Raw genomic sequence first — 21,361 nt, 5'->3', positions numbered from 1 at the left:
ACTAGAGAGTTCTTGGAATTTGGTTAAGACTGGTTGGCTAAAGAGCCTAGCATGGTGCTTTGCACACCGGGAGGTTGTGGGTACCCTCACCCGCGAGCTCAGGCTGCAGAGGTTTCTCCTCCTCCTTTATTTGCCTTAGGTACCTGTGTACCTCCGGCCTTTCCCTGCTGAGGATGAGCTAGGCTAGAAGTACCACGATGGCTTCTTTAATTTAGTTATGAGGACAGTGCTCCATGTTATAGCAGAGGTATAGGAGAGAAATCAAATTGGGGACAGTGTTAATTGCTTGTGACGTAGCCAAAATAGTTTTTTAAAAATGTTGATTAGATCATAGGGTTTCTGGCTTCAATTCTCTACTGACTTCCTGTCACACTTACAATAAAGTACATTCTCCCTGCCAGGGCCTTCAGGTCTGTGAGACATGGATCCTGTCTCCCTCTCCAGCCCCTGATCCTACCACGCACCGTCATCCACTAGGCTACCGTCACATTGATTTCCTTTTTGTGTCAGAAACATTTTGGTCTTTCCTGCCCCAGGGTCCTTGCACTTGTTCTTTCCTCTGCTTGGTCACTTTTGCCACGTAAGCTCCATGAGATCAGCAGTCTGTCTTACTCACCTCTGTACCCTCAATGTCTTGGCCAGTGCCTGACAAGTAGTAAATTTTTGTTAAATGAATGAATGAAATAAAGTATACAGTGAACTGATCGAGGGTCCTCTCTCCCATCACTTTAGCTTTCTCAGCTTGGTACAGTGTAGAGTTGGAAGAGGTGATTCTTGTTGCTTTTAAAGTCAAATGTTTCTGTAATGAAAATAAAAATGATTCACAGTGAAATTACAAACGGCTTTTAAAAAACTGTATAAGAACTGACTTATTGATAATATAATAAAAATTGGGCAATAAATCAGACAAAGTGTCCAATTTCAAGGTGGATTGCCCAGATGGATGCATAGATGCTTGTCTTTCTACCTGCTTGAAGCTTCTATATGCATCTAGCTCAGATCATTTAAATAAGCTTCCTGAGTGAAGTAGTTAATGGAATTTTAACTGGAGTGGTTGTCATCATCAAAAGTTGCACTCTTTTAAAGTCTTTAAATTGACAAGTTAGCAACTAAGGAGGAGGAAAGGGAGAAGATAATTAAAAAGTCATTAGAACAACAAGCTTAAGCAAAATTATGATGGATTCTTCTCAGGAATAATGAGGCAGTGCACAAGCTGACAAGTGCATTCAGGGTTGCACCCAGCACCAGTGCTTGGGAAACCCTGTGGAGGGAATGACTGGAATGGGGCATGGGGGTCTGGGAAGTACAGGAGCTTTCAGATCATGGCAAGTTTTTTCACCTTCTTTATTGCACTGCGGTAGATAGGAGAGGAGAAATCTGGAGGTAAGTCAGGATTCTCTCTCTCTCTCTCTCTTTTTTTTTTTTTTTTTTTTTTTTGAGGAAAGCTTTAGGAACAAACATTTCAGTGTCCAACACCAGTGGCTTGGAGGCTATGGTTTGATTGCTCCTGGGGTTGGGATGAGGATACAGTAAAGTCTGTTCAAGAATCATTGAGTGAGCCTCTTCTCTGTGCAGGACACTGTGTGTGCTAGAGTCCACAATGGTAAATAGCACCTTCACTGTCATACTGTAGTTATGTGGATAATAGAGACACAACATAACTATATGGGCAAGTGGTATAAGAGGTGTAGATAGGGTGCTCTGGAAGCTGAAGAGCAGGGAGATCACATCTGGTTGAGCAGAATTAAGAAGTGTCTTTGACATGAGCCAAAACATATGTGGGTTGTAAAGAGGAGATGGGAGAACTTCTGGGCAAAGAAAATATATAAGTAAAGGTGTGGTGGTAATCACTAGTGGTGAATGCCATTTCTTTTTTTTTTTTTTGAGATGGAGTCTCAGTCTGTCTCCCAGGCTGGAGTGCAGTGGCACAATCTTGGCCCACTGCAACCTCTGCCTCCCAGGTTCAAGCTATTCTCCTGCCTCAGCCTCCCAAGTAGCTGGGACTACAGGCACATGCCATCACGCCTGGCTAATTTTTGTGTTTTTAGTAGAGACAGGCCTTCACCATGTTGGCCAGGCTGGTCTTGAACTTCTGACCTCAGGTGTTCCACCCCCTCAGCCTCCCAAAGTGCTGGGATTATAGGCATGAGCCACCGTACCCAGCCAGTGAATGCCATTTCTGCGAGCATCACAAGTATCACTGCTTCTGAAGGGACAGGCTTTATCCTGTTTTGACAGCATGGGCAGCCCCGTAGAGCAGACCTTGTTAGTAGTCCTCTTAGGGCTTTCTAGCACTGAGTAAACTTCAAAACAACAACTCTCCTAGAGAATCTTTCTTCTTTTCCTTCTTCTTCTTACCATCTTAACCATATTTAAGTGTATAGCTCAATAGTATTGTTGAACGACAGATCTCTATAACTTTTTCATCGTGCAAAACCGAAACTCTATAATCATTGAATAATACCCCATTTTCTTCTCCCCCTGGCCCCTGGCAACCAGCTTTCTACTTTCTGTCTCTACAAATTTGACTACTTTAAGTACTTCATATATGTGGAATCATTCAATATTTGTCCTTTTTTGAATGGCTTAGTTCACTTAGTGTAATGTCCTCAAGGTTCAACCATATGATAGCATGTGATAGAATTTCCTTTTTTAGTAGGTGGAATAATGGGAAAATGCAGTGTGCAGATACTACATTTTCTTTATGCATTTATCCATCAATAGACATTTTGGTTGCTTCCACCTCTTGGCTATTTGAATAATGGTACAATGAATTTAGTGTGCAAATATCTATTTGATATCAGCATGATTAAGTGTTCCACTTTAACTTGTTGTGCAGGGAATGTTCCACTTCGATCACCAACTTCCCTAGTTTTAGTCTTCAAGGTGATGATCCAATATCTTATCACAAAAGCTGCTTGAGCTACTGTCTAGGACAAAGTAGAAATCAATAGTTTTTTTCCCTGGAACAATAAGCTGGAAAAAAGTTAGACTTGGGTTATCTTACTCTGTTTTGGGCTGTTACAGCAGGATATCTGAAACTAGATAATTGTACATGAATAGAAATCTATTTCTCACAATTCTGGAGGTTGGGAAGTTCAAGATCAAGGTGCTGACATCTTGTGAGGCCCTTCTTGCCCTGTCATAACATGGTGGATGGCAACACATAGACGTGAAAGAGAGGAGAGGGGGCCAAACTTATGCTTTTATAAGGAACCCACTACTGCAATAATGGCATTAATCCATTTATGTGTGTAGAGGCCTCATGATATAATCGCCTCTTAGAGGTCTCACCTCTCAACACTGTTGCATTGGGAATTAAGTTTTTAACATGGGAACTTTGGGGGAAACATTCAAACCATAACATTCTGTCCCTTTTCCCCCAAATTTATGTCCTTCTCACATGCAAAATATATTCATTCCATCCTAATAGCCCCCAAAATCTTAACTTGTTTTGGCATCAACTGATAAGTCCAAAGTCCAGAGACTTATCTGAATCAGATATGGGTGAGACTCAAGACATGATTCATCCTGAGGCAAATTCCCTTCTAGCTGTAATATGGTGGTGGGACAGGAATAGGATAGACATTCCCATTGTGAAAGGGAAAAATAGGCAAGAAGAAAGGAATAACATGCCTCAAGTAAGTCCAAAGCCCAACGGGGCAGACATTAACTCTTAAGACTCCAGACTAATCTTTCACTCCATGTACTGCCTCCTGAGTACACTGGGGTGGGGTTGGGTGCCCAAAGCCTCAGGCAGGCCCAGTGCCATGGCTTTTCTGAGCTCAGCCCACATTTCAGCTCTCATAGATTAAAGCCTCTTGTCTGCAGCTCTCTCAGGCTGGTGTTGCATGCTGGCAGTTCTAGGATTTCTGCAATGGCCTCACTCTCTAGGCATTGCCCAAGTGAGGACTCTTCAGTGTCTCCATCCCTGCAATAGGTCTCTGCCTGGGACCCTAGGCTTTCTGCAGCATCCTTTGAAATCTAGGTGAAGGAAGCTGTGCCTTCACAGCTTGTGCATTCTGTGCACCTACAGAATTAGCACCACATGGATGCCACCAGTGCTTTCCATGCGCACCCTCTGGTGTGGTGGCCCAAGCTGCACCTGGGTTTGCCTGGGCCACAGCTAGTGTGGCCGAGGAGCACTGCACAGGAATGTGGGGAGCAGCCCTGGGCAGCAAATGCTGTGGTCCCTTATACTCCTCTCTGTCAACCTGGCCCTCAAGGTCCTATTTTGTCTGAAAGATCTCTGAAATACCTTTGGAGTCTTTCTCCCATTGTCTTAATGAATAACACCTGGCTCTCTTTTAGCCATACTCTCTTTAGTACTTATCTTTTTAGCAAATGGTCACTTGGCCACAGCCTTGGTTTGCACTCTGAAAAATGCCTTTTCACTCTTTACATGGCTGAGCTGCAAATTTTCCAAGTCTTTCTGCTCTGTTTCCCTTTTAATTATAAATTCTGCCTTTAAACCATTTCTTTCCTCTTGTATATATTTAAAAGTAGCCATGCAGCTTCTTAATATTTTGCTTATAAATTTCTTCCACCAGGTATCCTAGTTCATCACTCTGAAGTTCTGCCTTCCATAAAGCCCTTGGGCATAAACACAATTCACTCAAGTTCTTTGCTACTTTGTAACAAAGATGGCTTTTATGCCAGTTTTCAACACCTTGTTTCCCATTTCCATCTGAGACCTCACCAGAATTCCCTTGACTGTTCATATTTCTACCAACATTCTATCATGACCACCTAAGTAATCTCTAAGGAGATTCAGACTCTTGAAAGCTCTTCTCTTCTTCTGAGCACTGACTATTAATAGCATCATCCTTAACCCTCCGTTCATGGCAGTACAGGCTTTCTCTAGCCCATTCCTTCAGACTCTTCCAGCATCTGTCCATTACCCAGTTCCAAAGCCACTTCCACATTTTCAGGTATTCGTTATAGCAGCAATCTCACTTCTCAGTACTAATTTTCTGTCTTTGTTTTGTGCTACCTGAGACTAGGTGATTTATAATGAACAGAAATGTATCTCTCACAGTTCTAGAGGCTGGCATCTGGTGAGGGCCTTCTTGCTGCATTATAATATAGTGGAAAGTATCATGTGGGTGGGAAAGAGAGTGAAGTAGGCCAAACTCATTCTATTCCCAAGATAAAGGCATTCATTCATTCATGAGTGCAGAGTACTCATGATGTAATCACCTCTTAGAGGTCTCACCTCTCAACACTGTTCATTGGAGTTTAAGTTTCCAATGTATGAACTTTAGGGGACATATCAAATCATAGCATGGGGAGACCAAGATAAATAAGAAAGAGCTGGATCAAGCTCTTAGGGAAGGACACTGACACAGGCTTCGAAGACCTGTCAGTACAGATATTGGACAGAGTGGGATCATGTGGACACAGCCAGTGGCTGCTGGAGAGCTTTGTCATGTGGCAGCACTGATCATTCATGGCCTGGGGCCAGCAGATGGAGGGAACCTGTGAATAACAGTATGGCCGAAATATTAGGCTCTTTCTCATATTAGAGAATTAAGTTGAAGGCTTCATGCCTTTGCTTCTCACTGGATTTCCCCAAAACAAGTGATTTAGTGTGATATTTTTATCAGTTAATTTATCCAGATGGTTCATAGGTTAGAAATATCGTTTTAGAGTTCCAGGTCATAGTTAAATGCTGAGCTCTTTCCACTCTGGGTAATGGAGAAAGTCCAAGATTGTATCTAGGAGGGGCCCATGGCACTTGGTGAAGCCCATAGAGCCAACCTTTACTCCAGAGCTGTCAGCTCCTCTGCTCCCCGGGCTTCTTAGTCACATTCACTGCCTAATGCATCCCCCTTAGCTCTCATTTTACTGTGACCCCTCCCTTAATCCTTCCATTATGCCACTTCTTTGCATCTTTATGTCTTTTCCCTTTCTATAGCTGTCCTCTAATTTCTTTTTAATGCATTTATTTCCCATCTTATACTTAAAAATATTTAAGGTGGTCATTCAGAGAGATACAGAGTACAACTACATTAAAATGAAATAGGTAGCTGGACATGGTGGCTCATGCCTGTAATGCCAGCACTTTGGGAGGCCGAGGCAGAAGGATCGCTGGAGCCTAGGAATTCGAGACCAGCCTGGGCAACATAGTGAGACCTTGTCTCTACTAAAAATAAAAATAAAAAAAAATCGCCAGATGTGGCTGTGTGCACCTGTGGTCCCAGTTACTCAGGAGGCTGAAGCAGGAGGATCACCTGAGCCTAAGAGGTCAAGGCCGCAGTGAGCTCTGATCATGCCACTGCATTCCAGCCTGGGTCACAGAGTAAGACCCTGTCTCAAAAATACAAAAAAACAAAAAAAGACAAAAATAAAATAGGTAAGGAAATCAGACAATGGGGTAAAATGAATAAGTTGTGTGTGGCCAAGTGTATGGTTACTGAACAGATGAATACTGTGTGGCCTTCTGCAGTTCCCAGAGTCTCCTGACTTTCGTTCCAAGCTCCTCTGCTGGCAGAGTAAAGACAAGAATATAATCAATTATTGTGATTCATATTGAAGGCTAGGAATAGATTGGTTGTGCAGGCACATGCTTGCTGGTTCTTGAGACTGAGAACAATTTATCCTGTGGATCCTTACAAAGGAAACACTCTGGGTAGAAAGTTTAGAATTAAGGCTCGGGTTGAGGTAGCTCTTTGGCATTTTTCTGAATAAGTGAAACAAATTACAGATTCAGTTGTAGGGTCTTTTGTTTTTGTTTTTTTGTATTGGTGTATGGGCAATACTGGTCATGAATAGTTTTAGGAAAGTCATGGATGAACACTACTTCAGCATGAGTCTGAAAGTTCTGTGTGTGTGTGTGTGTGTGTGTGTGTGTGTGTGTGTGTATGTGTATGTGATGTCTGTAAGAGCCAAAAGTGCTGCTGTGTGAACCCTGCTGTCTAGTCTTAAAAATTTGAGTTGACAAAGAAAAAGGAGACATTGATCCGTCTTTAATTTGAAAGATGTTTGCCTGTTTCACATAATGTTAACACTTAAAACAGTTGGCAAACTTGAATATGAATCCTGTGCCAAGAACTTACACATTTTCTGCTTTTCACTTAAGAATACAACCCCACACCACCTCATTGTATAATATAAGTTTTGCCAATTAGGTCCCTATTGATGCCATACGTCTCCCTCACTGCCATCCAACTATTCATTTCAGGGCATGTTTTTTGAAAAGCGCTAGTGACCTTTGTCCATTTTTATTGTCATTGCAATGATAATGCCAGCCTTGCAATATTTTCTGGCAGGAGAACGTCAAACAATGTGAGGAGAAAGAAGCAAAATAGGAAATATCCTTTAAAATGAGTGAAGCAATGAACTTAGGGGAAAAAAAATTCAATTCAATTTCCCTCCAACTCATTCCTTACATCTGTTCCAGGCTCATCCAACATTCACTAGTACCCTCTCTTCTTGTTACCAGGCAGTTTCTATGTTCTTCAACCCCAGGTGCTTCTACAAAACACAAATATCAGCCAGACTCAGATATCCAGATTCCACCCAGTGATGGGTTCTCAACAAAAACCAAACCAACAGCAGAAAAGAAAGGCAAGCCAAAGGGTCGCTCACTGTATTCAGACCCCATTACTCCCTCAGTGTTCACTTAGACCATGGCTGTGCAACTTAGCCACCTGTGTTGCTGCACAGCCCACAGCACTAGTGTCTGTTTCTGTGTTCTTAGTTTGAAAATTGCCTGCCTGTGGGCTGAAAGTGCTCCCGATTTTAGCATTTGTTTTGAGCCACATCTGCCCACTCGTCCTGCAGGCAAAGCTGTTTGCAAGGAGCCTGATCGAAAGTGAATATGCCAGAAGGAATTCTCCCCTCAGCCCCCAGTGCTGGCATGGTTTCTTCTCTCTGTAGGTACCTGTTAGCTTACAGGATTCTTCTTTGCTTTCCTGTTCTTTCAGAACAGTCAGAGTCTGTCCAGCTTTTCTCATTGGGAAATTTCCTGGGTTCAATGTAATTGCTGTCTAATGATTTTCTCATTTTCCTGAGATGACTGAATGATTGAATCAGACCAAGGACATGTATTTGATATTCTGCTCGTTCTTACAGAGCAGATGCCTTCCATTACTGAATTTTGGGGGAGTTATTTAGAAAATAATAAAACCGACAGCTAAGCACTGATTTTTTTTGTCTGCATCTTGCATCGTTGCCAGCTTTACTGTAATTATGTCATTCAGAGAAAGATTCTAACCATTTCCTTTTCCTGGCCCCTTTGTGTTTCAAAAAAGCAAAATTGCGGCCATATTTCTAAGCGGATAAGTCACATGCAAGTATAAAAATGGCCTTATATGAAGTCATTAGAGATTTTTGAAAGTTTGTTGAGTAAAATCTTGAATGGAATGGCAAAGCAAAGTAGTTCTGCTGACAGGATTAATGTACAATTAGTAGAGGTGACACTAAGCTTTTATCAATGGGAATTAATGAAAAGCCCAAGAAGAATGGAAGAATCGTTGGAAATGTATTACATTTTTGTGATATTTTTCTCTGAAAGAACATACACAAAGTTGTAGTCTTACCTGCTCAGTAAATCAGTGGGAGGGGCATAGAAACATCATTAGTAATGGCCTAAGAATGACCCTAAAATGAGGTGTGTGTTATTCTTGGGATGTTAGCTGCAGCAAAGAAGCTCAAATGACCTTAAACCCTCCCAGTGGTTCATTTAAAAAATTTTCACTTGCTTCCTGCTGATCTGTAGCTCTAGCTCAGAGACACCCAGTAGAATTTTCTGGGAGGATAGAAATGCTGTATATCTGGGCTGTTCAATACCATAGCCACTAGCCACATGTGGCTACTAAGCACTCAATGTAGTGCAAGTGGGAAGCCAAAATAATAATTTCACTTTAGTGAATATAAATTTACATAGCCACGTTTGGGTAGTGCTGTCATTTTGGACAACATAGCTTTAGATCCCTGGGAGACCCCAGAGATCCCTGGTGAGGGCCACATTATAGAGATTCAAACTTTGGTTGGTTTAGGGGGCAACACAGGCAAAGAACTGGTGAAGTTCTGATTTGTAATCCCAATCTGATTTTTGACCTGAAACAGTCATCTTTCCCCACTCTGAGAAAGCAACAACATTTGGAAGGGCAGGAGATCCACCACATACCCCCGTTTACTTTAACATCTGCTGCTGCATTTGACAGAAGGGGCTGGCCAGGGTCAGCCAGGGTCAGCCAGGCCCAACAGGGTCATCAAGACAGGGTTAGAGAAGATCCTTATTTAGATTTAGTGTCATTAGCACTTGACTTGATTTCATATTAAAGCCCTTTAATGAAATGCTTATTATCTGTAATGAACTTTTGTTTCCATGCATGATACTGACAAGAAGCTCTTGAATTCATGGCCCGGTTGTTAAAATTCATGATGTTTTCAAGCAGCAGTCCTAGAGTCTGCACCAGCGGACCGAGCAGCAGTGGAAAGCTCCCCTGCAGCAGACACCACAGAACTTTCACCTTGCAGATCCCCCTCAACTCCCCGGCACCTCCGCTATCGTCAGCCTGGAGGTAAGAGCTCAAGAGGGACTCAGAAATAGAAATGTGAAAAATAATTTCTAGCTTCTGAACCTTTCCTTTGCCTAATTGTTTCACTGCCAAAATAATTTTTTTAGTCTCACTTATTGAAAATTAATTGGAAGCAAATACAGTCTGCCCTTTGTATCTGTGGGTTCCACATCCGTGAGTTTCATATCTGTGGATTCAACCAACCACCCATCAAAAACATTTGGCAGAAGAATAAAGCTTCTGCACTGACCATGTGTATACTTTTTTCTTGTCATTATTCCCTAAACATTATAGTATGACAGCTATTTATATAACATTTCCATTGTGTTAGTTATTATAAATAATCTACAGGTGATTTAAAATATACAGGAAACTATGCATAGATTATATTCAAATACTACACGATTTTATATCAGGGACTTAAACATCCATGGATTTTGGTACCTGAGGGAGATCCTAAAACCAATACCCTACAGGTAACAAGGGATGACTGTAATGTTACTGTAGGACCAAGTGATGGAAAAATAAATGATTAGAGAAGATGTCATTAGTCTAACCAACATTTGTTTAGTTCCATCATTGCATTGCATTTTGTGAGGAGTAACGTGAATCAAAAGGCTCTTCTTTAGATGTTAGCTAGCTGAAGAATCTCAGTGCTGGGTTTACCAAAATGTTTCCAGTCTCTGATATATTACCCTGAGTCCCAGTGTAGTCTGTATAAGTGGACTCATCTGAGCATCACAATTTGGGGAGACCTTGTTAATAATATGATTTCATCTAAAATAAGGTCCAGGTACATGGGACCCCAGTCATCATTATTGCTAGTGGCAGAAACTGGCATATGTATTTTGATATATAGTTAAGAAAATTGTAAAGCATTACTCCATAATTTGTTTGGGAACAAAATAAATGTCCTCTAATTGGAGAAAAAAAAATAATCAGAACAAAAGGTAGAAATATTTTAATTATCTCCCATTTTCCCCACTGCTCAAATAAATATATCCAAATAACAGTTGTTTTGAAATGTTTGCTTTTCTTTTCTTAAGCCAATTATTTCAAGTTAGAACAGAAAATTACACAATTATGAAACCAGATTCACCCCAAGTAACCCAAATGAAAAGGCTTCTTTTTTTTTTTTTTGGAGACAGAGTCTCACTCTGTCACCCAGGCTGGAGTACAGTGGTGCAATCTCAGCTCAGTGCAACCTCCCCCTCCCAGGTTCAAGTGATTCTCCTGCCTCAGCCTCCCCAGTAGCCAGGATTACAGCCACGGGCCACCACGCCCAGCAGTTTTTATATTTTTAGTAGAGACGGGTTTTCACTTTGTTGGCAAGACTGGTCTCGAACTCCTGACCTCAGGTGATTCACCCTCCTCAGCCTCTGAAGGTGTTGAGATTACAGGAATAAGCCACTGTGCCCAGCCTGTAAAGGCATTTTTGACTCTCATAGGCATGCTTCAAATAGGGCATTTTAGCAAAAGTTAAAGTATATGGCTCCAAATGGTTATGGGTGGCCTTAGCAGCTTGGTAGAAGCTGCTGTCATTGCCATGAGCTCTGAGAGCAACTTAGGAGGGTCTGAGACCAGCTGTTGTTAGATGTCTGCCTTCGTGGATATTAGCCCTTGGGGCTTTAAGGCTCCAAGTCAGTTATGGGTTATCCTGCCATTTGGGTGTTTCTGGTAAATGAAGGTGACAAATTAGACTTTCCTGGCTTGTCATAGTACTACTATGGAATTAGCCAGATCTCTCTATTCTTCTTAGAGCTTTGGTCAGTCCAGGTCTTGGCAACTTCCTTGACCATTGCCACATAGGACAGAACCCTCTGACTTCATTGTAACCTGGAAGAGTTTGGGACCAAAACCTATGGAAGTAAGGCTCTACTAAGGCAAGAGTTAAACGCTGTTCAAGGCGTTACAATTATTAGAACTCTACTTTATATTCTCTTTTCATATGTTTATATTCACATATAAAATTTTTAACTCACATAAGGATTATCTGGAAATCCTCATCTTGTTTGTGGATTAACTAAGCCAAATCCTTTGTTTCTTCCCTGATATGACTAAATCATAGAGACGTAGAAACATGGGAAAGAGGCTGAAACCTGTGATAATATGGAGGACCCGAACGAGGACAGCATCACATATTTCTATCTAGCTGAAATTTTGCCTGTGTATCTGTCTACTTGCCACCTTGTTCCAAAATGCAATAAGTCTGTTGTGGAAAGAGAAGGTAGAGCTGTTTTATGCGTTTGTGCTTGGGCACATTAAGCAGCTCTTTGCTTCCCCTCTTATGTATGTATTTATTTTAGGCATGATTGTGAAACATTAGGGCCAAACTAATACAAGCCCTTCAGGTCAGAATCACAGTGGACTGTTTTCACTAAAAGCCTGAGCGAGGAGAAGCAGCGAGCTTGGCACCAGCACTGCCAGACGCTGTGTGTACAGTCTGAGGAGTGAAAGGGACTACAAGGTTGCTCAATACATCCTTTCGATTTTAAAAGGGCCACACTTAAACCATCTGTACTGTTAAGGGTGTTCTGAGAAGGAAATTCTGTCAGGAAATTCTATCAGTAACATGATGTGGTATCTTTTTTAAGAATATTTTTATATTAAGATAGAGTTTACATACCATAAAATTCACCTTTTTAAAGTATATAGTTCAGTCTTTTTTAATTTAATATATTCACAAGGTCAGGCAGTCATAACCACTATTTAATTCTAGAACATTTTCGTCATCCAAAAAGAAACCCTATACGTATCAGCCATTCTATACTCATTAGCGGTCACTCTCCATTCCCCCTCCAACCCCAGCAGCCCTAGGCAACCACTAATCTACTTTCTCCCTCTATGGGTTCACCTCTGCTGGACATTTAACATAAAGGGAATCATATAATGTGTGACCTTTTGTGATTGGCTTCTTCTTTAACTTGGCATGTTTTCCAAGTTTATCCATGTTCTAGCATGCATTGGAACTTCATTCCTTTTTGTGGCTAAATAATATTCCCTTTTATTTTTCCGTTCATCAATTGGTGGACATTTGATTGTTTCTACTTTTTGGCTACTGTGAGCAGTGGTGCTATGAATATTCATGTACACATTTGTGTGTAGATGTATGCTTTCGTTTCTCTTGGTTATATATCCAGAGTGGAATTCCTGATGTGCAATCTTGTTATTTGCCCATTAACAGAGATAATACAGGGCATTTGGCCCAGTCCTTCATCCAGTGCAGGAATAAAAATGATGATTTTTGTTATAGAATATTGTCCATTTGCCTCACCATTCCATTTCCTTTCTTTTCAAATAACCAGGACAGACGGCGGACAATGCCCACTGCTCTGTTTCACCAGCTTCTGCTTTTGCAATAGCTACAGCGGCAGCGGGACATGGGAGTCCACCAGGTGAGTAGGGGAGCAGATATGTGACCGTTTATATTAAGTCAGTGGCCCGTGTCTGCCAGTGTCTTGATGAGACACTTGGCAGCTCTCACACTGGAATCCCAGCACTTTGGGAAGCCAAAGCAGAAGGATTGCTTGAGACCAGTAGTTTAAGACTAGCCAGAGCAACATAGAGACCCCATCTCTATAAAAAATTTTTAAAATTAGCTGGGCATGGTGTTGCATGCCTATAGTCCCAGTTACTCAAGACGCTGAGGCAGAAAAATCGCTTGAGGCCAGGAGGTTGAGGCTACAGTGAGCTGCGATCACACCACTGCACTCCAGCCAGGGTGATAAAGTGAGACCCTATCTCAACAAAACAAAACAAAATAAAATAATAATAATAAGAGAATGCACATTCCTAGCTCTTTCTGAGTCGGTGTTTCTGGGAAGAGACTGTCTTTTAAATAAGCATCTTCAGAAGTCTCCTTATCTGGCCAGGCACAGTGGCTCACACCTGTAATCCTAGCACTTTGGGAGGCCGAGGCAGGTGGATCACCTGAGGTCAGGCATTCAAGACCAGCCTGGCCAACATGGTGAAACCCTGTGTCTACTAAGAATACAAAAATTATCTGGGTATGATGTCATGCATCTGTAATTCCAGCTACTCAGGAGGCTGAGACAGGAGAATCATTTGAACCTGGGAGGTGGAGGTTGCACTAAGCCAAGATTGTGCCAATGCACTCCAGCCTGTGTGACAGAGCAAGACTCCGTCAAAAAAAAAAAAAAAGAAAAAAAAGAAATCCCACCATTTGCAACAATATGGATGAACCTGAAGGACATTATGTTACCTGAAATAAGCCAGGCACAGAAAGGCAGATACTGCATGATCTCACTTATATATGGAATCTAAAAAGTCAAACTCATAGAAGTAGAAAGTAGACTGGTGGTTACCAGGGGCTGGTGGGGAGGAAGGAAACTGGGGAGCTGTTTGGTCGAAGGATAAAAGGTTCAGTTACACAGGAAGAATAAGTCCTGGAGATCAATTGTACAGCATGGTGACTGATTAAAAATGTACCACATACTTGAAAATTGTTAAGAGAGTAGATTTTAGATGCTGTCCCCACAAAAAAATGGTAAGTAAGTGAGGTAACAGATGTTAGTTAGCTTGACTTAATCATTCTTCAATATATACGTACATCAAAACATCACATTGTACCCTGTAGGCATATACAATAAAAAATAATCAAATAAATAAATAAGCATAAGCTCCTTCAGGTGAGTCTCACTCAGGCGGTCTGTGGGTTACAGCTCTGAGAAATTCTTTATCAGAGAAGGCTGTTATTCCTCCTGTGTTGTTTGACAGAGTTCTTCACCCTTTATAACTCAATTACTGAGAACACGTTTCCATTTTAATTGAGTACAATGCTAAAAGCATATGCAAGGTGGGAGGGAGGGCTTGTGGAGTGCGGGGAGCCGGTAGGGGTGCAGCTATTGCTTTAGCTGACTCATAATTCATTTCCAGTAGCTCCACGATTCTTTCTGGGTTGCTGTCAGTTAATTTTCAGGGTAAAGAAAAAGTACTTAAAATAAAAGCACAGTATTTTATTAGATAAAAATTATATTCATTATCTCTTTCCTCTTCTCTCACGTGCAAGGAGGATATTATATTAAAATAAATCTGTAAGTGGTTTAGGGCTGGGCGTGGTGGCTTACGCCTGTAATCCTAGCCCTTTGGGAGGCCAAGGTGGGAAGATCACCCAAGGTCAGGAGTTCACGACCAGCCTGGCCAACATGATGAATCCCCATCTCTACTAAAAATACAAAAATCAGCTGGGCGTGGTGGCGCACACCTGTAATCTCAGCTACTTGGGAGGCTGAGGCAGGAGAATCACTTGAACCTGGGAGGTAGAGTCTGCAGTGAGCCGAGATCATCCAGCCTGGATGACAGGGTGAGACTCTGTCTCAAAAGTAAATAAGTAAATTAATAAATAATAAATCTGTAAGTGGTTTAAATAGCCTTGTTGCTGTGTCTTCACCTAAACTAAACCTATGGGCCCCAATCATCATGATTTGTGGAAATATGAGAGTGGGCATATTTTGTTAGCCATTTTTCACCTTTGTGGTAACGAAGGAGTCCTTTCCAAAGCTTCTGAACCAATATTCACAATAGTAACTAGTAGGTATTATCTGCGTGATTTTTTTCCCAAATTGAGGACCAAAAAAAGATGTTCTCTAATGGACGTTAACTACCATAGTAATTTATATATTATTTATTATTATTATATATATTTCTCTAAATAAACATTTTGCAGATTGACCACATTCTGTTTCTTCAGCATTTTGCCATACATGCTTCACTGGAGATACGGTCAGGCAAATTGGGATGTGCTTTGCCCCAAATATTCTTAAAGCCTTTCCCCAAAAGTCCCATCAGAATAACACAAAGCAGGCTATAATGGTCAAAATATCAATCTTGTCGATACAGTTGGCTTCTATGATTGATTACATTCTGTAACAGTGAACCTTTTGGGGGGAAATAAGGGAGGCTTTGCTAGGCTTTCAGCAGAGTTATTGTTGATTGTGATTTGCTAAGACCTTCTCCTGTCTTCCGTTCTCACGAGCTAGTCTGCCTTTGGAAAAAGTGAAGGACAAGAACATCTCACAGATTTCCTAATTTAAATATGGTTTGTGAGGGAAAATAAATTTGGGGTTTATTTGAGATGAGCCCATTCCCCATTTGCTGGAGGGTAGCGGGAGGTCCTTTTTTCACCTGAGATTGCAATGAAGATTGAATCGTTCAAATGTGCTTTAGAGAACGGCTTTCTGACTAGCTTTCCCAGGCATATTGGGCCAAAAGGAAAAAGTAACCAGAACAGCCAGCTCTTTCTCCCTTTCTGAAAGCCTGCTGCTTTTCTGTTGCCTTTTTTCCTACTTCTCCCCTGCAGCTGAAATAGTCTTAGGAAGAAAACCCTTCTTCAGCGAGCTGACTCCTGGTGGTGCTTTCTGAGGAGGGCAGCTCGGACTTGCTAACAGACTCAGTCAATGTTGCTAGGTGTTGGGGAGCCTGAACCCTGTGTGAGCAGACTGCTCTTTTATGACAGTGCTGTTGATGTTACCTATCATGCAGTCTGAAGCCACATGATTTGATTTTAGAAGTAGAGGCAATAAGGGATTTGATTCAACAGTGCCCATGGCTCTGCTGTGAAGGCAGCAGGTTGCACAGGGCTCAGTTTCAATGGCTAGTGATGGTAAGAAAGGGTGTCTCTTTTGGAGTGGAGACCAGTGAATTCCTGGGGCTCAGCCACTCAGAGGAACTGGTCCCTTAGCAGATTTCACCTGCCTGGGAGAACTGGGCAGAGAGCAGAAGTTGTACTCAGAGCAGAAACAGGGAAGGGCTAAGAAGATAATCTGGATTTATTGGCTAGCCAGGGAGAGCATGGCGTTGCCCGGGGAGGGCTAGACCTAGATACCTGGACAGGTGTTCAAAGGAAGAGAGTGCTGGATAACAGTCAACTCCCAAACAGACTGTATCCCCTCTGCGAATCAGGAATTGCCAGCCTGGATGCATCCAGAACCTGGTAAGTTGTAAAGGCAAGCAGAAAAAAGATTGCATAGACAAATAAACACCCCATGCTTTCATCAGTGTCTGCAGGCTTCCTGTCTGCTTATTTGGCTGTGATACAGATAGACTTGGGGATGCAGCTCTGCTGTGTCCTGGCTCCTAACAGGAAACAAGATATAGCCCAGCCAAGCCAGAGGTCTGCAGAGTTTCCATGTTTCAGGTTCCTCTGCAGATTCCCTCTTGCTTTAATACTCTCCCAGCCCTTCCCCTGACCCCATCTCCATCAAAATATATAGGAATCTGGCACCTCTGGGTTATAAATGTCAATTAATTATTATGCTCTCAAACATTCTCTAGGCATTTGTATATTAAACCATTTCTCTTTAAGTATTGCTTAGAAAACTTTCTTACTGCATTAAAAGGAATTTCAAATGCAATACAAGGGAGGACAGCAATTTTTTTTTTTTTTTTTTTTTTTTGAGACGGAGTCTCGCTCTGTCCCCCAGGCTGGAGTGCAGTGGCGCAATCTCGGCTCACTGCAAGCTCCGCCTCCCGGGTTCACGCCATTCTCCTGCCTCAGCCTCTCCGAGTAGCTGGGACTACAGGCACCCGCCACCACGCCCGGCTAATTTTTTGTATTTTTTAGTAGAGACGGGGTTTCACCATGGTCTCGATCTCCTGACCTCGTGATCCGCCCGCCTCGGCCTCCCAAAGTGCTGGGATTACAAGCGTGAGCCACCGTTTGCAAGGAGGTCAAGACAAGATGTTCCTGCCTGACCCCGGGGGCAAGGAAAACTGATTTTATTTGTGGATGGTGCCCTGTGATCTGTTTGGGATTGCCTGCCCTGCTGCTGGGGTCTTAGCCTGCCTAGTTTCCACATGGACTGGAAAAACCTGGTTTTCAATCTTTTTGCGGGGGTCGGGGGGACAAAGTCTCGCTTTATCACCCAGGCTGGAGTGCAGTGGCGTGATCTTGGCTCACTGAAACCTCCACCTCCCTGGTTCAAGCGATTCTCCTGTTTCAGCCTCCCAAGTAGCTGGGACTACAGGTGTGTGCCACCACGCCCAGCTAATTTTTGTATTTTTAGTAGAGACGGGGTTTTACCATGTTGGCCAGGTTAGTTTTGAACTCCTGGTTTTGGGTGATCTGTCTGCCTTGGCCTTCCAAAGTGCTAGGATTACAGGCATGAGCCACTGTGCCTGGCCTCAATCTCTTTTTCTTCCTTTGAAAAAAAAAAAAAAAAGATCTAGAGCCTTCCCTTCCCAAAATTGGATGAGTCTTTTCCTTCCATATCATGCTCCCTCTGTTTACCTGAGTCACCACCATCCAGAGAACCCATATCCTGCCCCTCAAAACTCGAGATTTGGATTTTATGCTTTCTGTGAATGTAGTAACCTTTCAAGGAATTTTTAATGGATTTTTATGTAGACCCATAGGTGATACCCAGGATTGTAGTGTTGTGCTTTTACTATTACTTCTCTCTCTGTTTATAGTGTTTCTCTGACAAAGAAACACTTCGCAGGAATGCAGCTTTTAGCAGAAGCATTATTGTCTCATGTTTCCTGTTAATTTCAACTCCCTACCAACACTTGCTTTGTTTTTTTCCTCAACACTTATCACTATTTGACACACTATTTGTTTTACTAATTTATCTTGCTTTATTATCCATTTCTCCAATAAATGTAAGATCCACGAGGGCAGAGATTTTTATCTATTTTATATACTGCAGTATCCCCAATATCTAGAATAGTATTGTACATATAGTAAATGATCCATAAATGCTTACTGAATTAATGAATCAATGACTGGATCTTCATATTTGCAATAGGGAATATTCAGTGCAGAAAAGAAAAACCTGTACTGTCCATATATTTTTATAGTACTGTGGTGTTTTTAAATTGTTTGTTGTTGTTGTTATTTCTAGGGCAAAAGAGTTTTGTCTTATTTCTCCGACTGATCTGGGGAAGTGATACCAGTCTCTTCAAGTCAGCAAGCAGGTTTTGAGTGTCTTTTGTGTTTAGTATCACTTTTTTGGATACCCACAACCCTGAGCTGAGCACCTGGTAGACTTGTAAATAAGCCTCATTGTCTTGGTATTCATTTGATGTTAAGACTTTTCCTCACACTCATGATTGGAAAGTCCTTGAGATATGCCTAGACCTGAGGCCTAGGGTCACCATAAATGTTTGCTGCCAATCAGAATGCAAGCACTAACTAAACTGTTAAAGCTTCATACTGTGATATTAACAAGAACTGGTTTTGTGTTGCACTCATACTCACAGAACCAGGCTTTTGGTACCATCATTGATCTCCAAATTAGGCCCAGTTACTGATGGATCCTGAATTTGTAGGCCTGATGTTTATACAATTTGGGGAAACACACCTCAAGGAAAATAATATAAAATTATAAATATAAACCTTTAGAGCACCTCCCAGAGCTTTGAGAGAGGCCCATACAAATTGAGAAGGCCTAAAGCTTAAGCTTTCTTGATTTCCTGGTAAATCCGCTTTTGAGTCCAATCCAGAAAATTGTTGGAATCACAACAGCTACAGGAAATTTTGTATGCTGGGGAGTGAGAGTGGGGGCATCAGTGATTGTCAATGAGTCATTAGCCATCTTTCTTCTAAGTTAGCCCAGAGTCAGGTGGTATAATGAAAAAAAGCAGAAGATGGCATCAATTAAATATGAACAGTTGACCAGGTGTTAATATGCACACTCTTCTGGTGACTAGTTGGATTAGTTGGTAGTGGTGAGTAGAGCAGCATGATGTATGTATTGCCACCCTGATTTCCTTTCCCAATGTCAAACAATCCTCCCTTTCATGGGGCTTTAACTCTATACAGGATAGGACTGAAACAAAGTATGGTTGATGGTGTTCTTGTGTGCCACCACACTGATTGAAATGTCTTTGCAGGCACCTGCTCAAATTGAAGAGCTCTGCATAAAGTAGAAATATAAATGTGTGCATTTCAAATGGCTGCTGATACAGGGAATCTGCAGGTGCAGTTTGGATATAGTTATGATATGAATAGAAATGCAAATTCAATGAATAAATATATCAGAGCACATCATTGCACTTACTATACACCTGAAGTTGTAGGATTAATTATAGAGTTTATGAAATGATATAAAATGCAGTATGAAAGTGTGAGGTGGGTAATTTTTACGAGAGTAGAAATCATGGCAGTGGAGGTACTATAAGCAACTCCTGATTATCTGTGAGCAGATTATATGTTTTACTGTTCTATGCAAGTCAAAGTAAATTAACAAAGTAGAGGAATGGTTGAATGCACTTATAGGAAAATTAATGACACTGTTACAATTGCTTAGATAAATAGTGAATCTTTTACTGGTAGTTACCTGGTACTTGTAAAGTAGATAATTCATAATCCATTTTATCTTCTGTAAAACCAGTCATGGCATGTGTAGTAAATAGTAGATCTGAGATTAATGTGATTTGGGCTTGGATCGGTTTTTTAAAATACTGATACTGGTCCTATACCTAAAGATTTTGAGTTGATTGATCTGGGGGTACACTGTGGGATTCAGGAATTTTTTAAGTTCCTCAGGTGATACTAATGTGAAGCCAAGTAGGAAATGCTTGTGTGTGTGTGTGTGTGTGTGTGAATATTTTACTGAGGTAATGTCAGTTAAGGGTAAAAATTTGGATGTTTCCAAATTTCGTATTAGATTTGGATGTAGATGGATTTCATGATTATTTGATTAATTCAGTAGAAGAATGTGGTTAAAACAGTTGTGTAATCTTAACCCACACCCTCAGGCAATTTAGGAAGTATGTCTGGATTTCATGCTACAGTCTAGTATTAATTTACATATTCAGTGTTTTAGGTGTAGATGTGGTAGGTGGGCTGGATGTGAGAAGTGCTAGACTGAGTCTTGTGTGTGTCACCTTGGACAGTTTCTTTCTGGGCCTGTTGTTTCATGATGGAAGCTTGAGAGCTCAGCTGGTGCACTGGCTCTCCAGGTGTGATCTCTGGGCCTGTAGCATCAGCATAACCTGGGAACTTACTGGAAAAATAAATTATCAGGCCACACATCATTCCTACTGAATCAGCATTTCTGAGGGTGGGGCACAGCATCTGTCTTTTACAGGCTCTTTAGTTGATTCCGATACATACTAAAGTTTGAGAAGCAGTGAACTAGTATAATGTCTGAGCTGCCTTCTCTGTTTAAAAATCTGACTCCATATTACTTGTAGTAGACTATACAATAGATGAAAAACCTAAATTTGAATCTCTTCCTAAACATTAAGTACAACTCAACCTTTATCTTTCGGTAGTTTTTGCACAGTATGCATAATTGATGTTGTTCCAAGTTGTACATTTAAATTCTCACTTTTCTTCATCATTTAAAATATGGAAGGTTGCCTAGAGTTCTGCATCATGTGAGAAAATCTTTTTATCTCAAAGTAATAAAAACTGTTATAGTAATTATTCTCTAGTTACATTTTTATAACGGCTTTATTGAGCTATAATTCACGTACCATACAATTCATCTGTTTAAAGCCTACAGTTCAAGCTGGGTGTGATGGCTCATCCCTGTAATCCCAACATTTTGGGAGGCCGAGGTGGGAGGATTGCTTGAGCCCAGGAGTTCAAGACCAACCTGGGCAACATAGTAAAACCCCATTTGTACAAAAAAAAAAAAAAAAAAAAAGGCTGCATATGTTGGCACACGCCTGTAGTCCCAGCTACTTGGGAGGCTAAGATGGGAGGATCTTTTGAGCCTGGGAGGTGGAGGCTGCAGTGAGTCATGATCATGCTCCATTCCAGCCTGGGCGACAGAGCAAAAACCCTGTCTAAAAAAATAAATAAATAAAAAAGTCTACAGTTCCATGGATTTTAATATATTCCCAGAGTTGGGCAACAGTCACAA

General features: G+C 41.4%; 1 protein-coding gene across 4 annotated transcripts in view; it reads left to right on the top strand.

Annotated features, from left to right (window-relative positions):
* The window catches only part of RASGRF2 (Ras protein specific guanine nucleotide releasing factor 2), a 270,733-nt gene that overhangs the window by 154,538 nt on the left and 94,834 nt on the right, over positions 1-21,361 (top strand). For all 4 annotated transcript variants that reach the window (XM_032156933.2, XM_058440755.1, XM_058440754.1 and 1 more), the window contains exons 16-17: positions 9,405-9,530; positions 12,833-12,922. In XM_032156933.2, the coding sequence (XP_032012824.1) occupies positions 9,405-9,530; positions 12,833-12,922 (216 nt within the window). The remainder of the gene's footprint in view (positions 1-9,404; positions 9,531-12,832; positions 12,923-21,361) is intronic.

This window comes from Hylobates moloch, unplaced genomic scaffold, assembly GCF_009828535.3.
Source record: "Hylobates moloch isolate HMO894 unplaced genomic scaffold, HMol_V3 SCAFFOLD_6, whole genome shotgun sequence".
Lineage (NCBI taxonomy): Eukaryota > Metazoa > Chordata > Mammalia > Primates > Hylobatidae > Hylobates > Hylobates moloch.
Note: the sequence above shows the minus strand (reverse complement) of the source record. Positions and strands in the feature narration are given on the sequence as shown.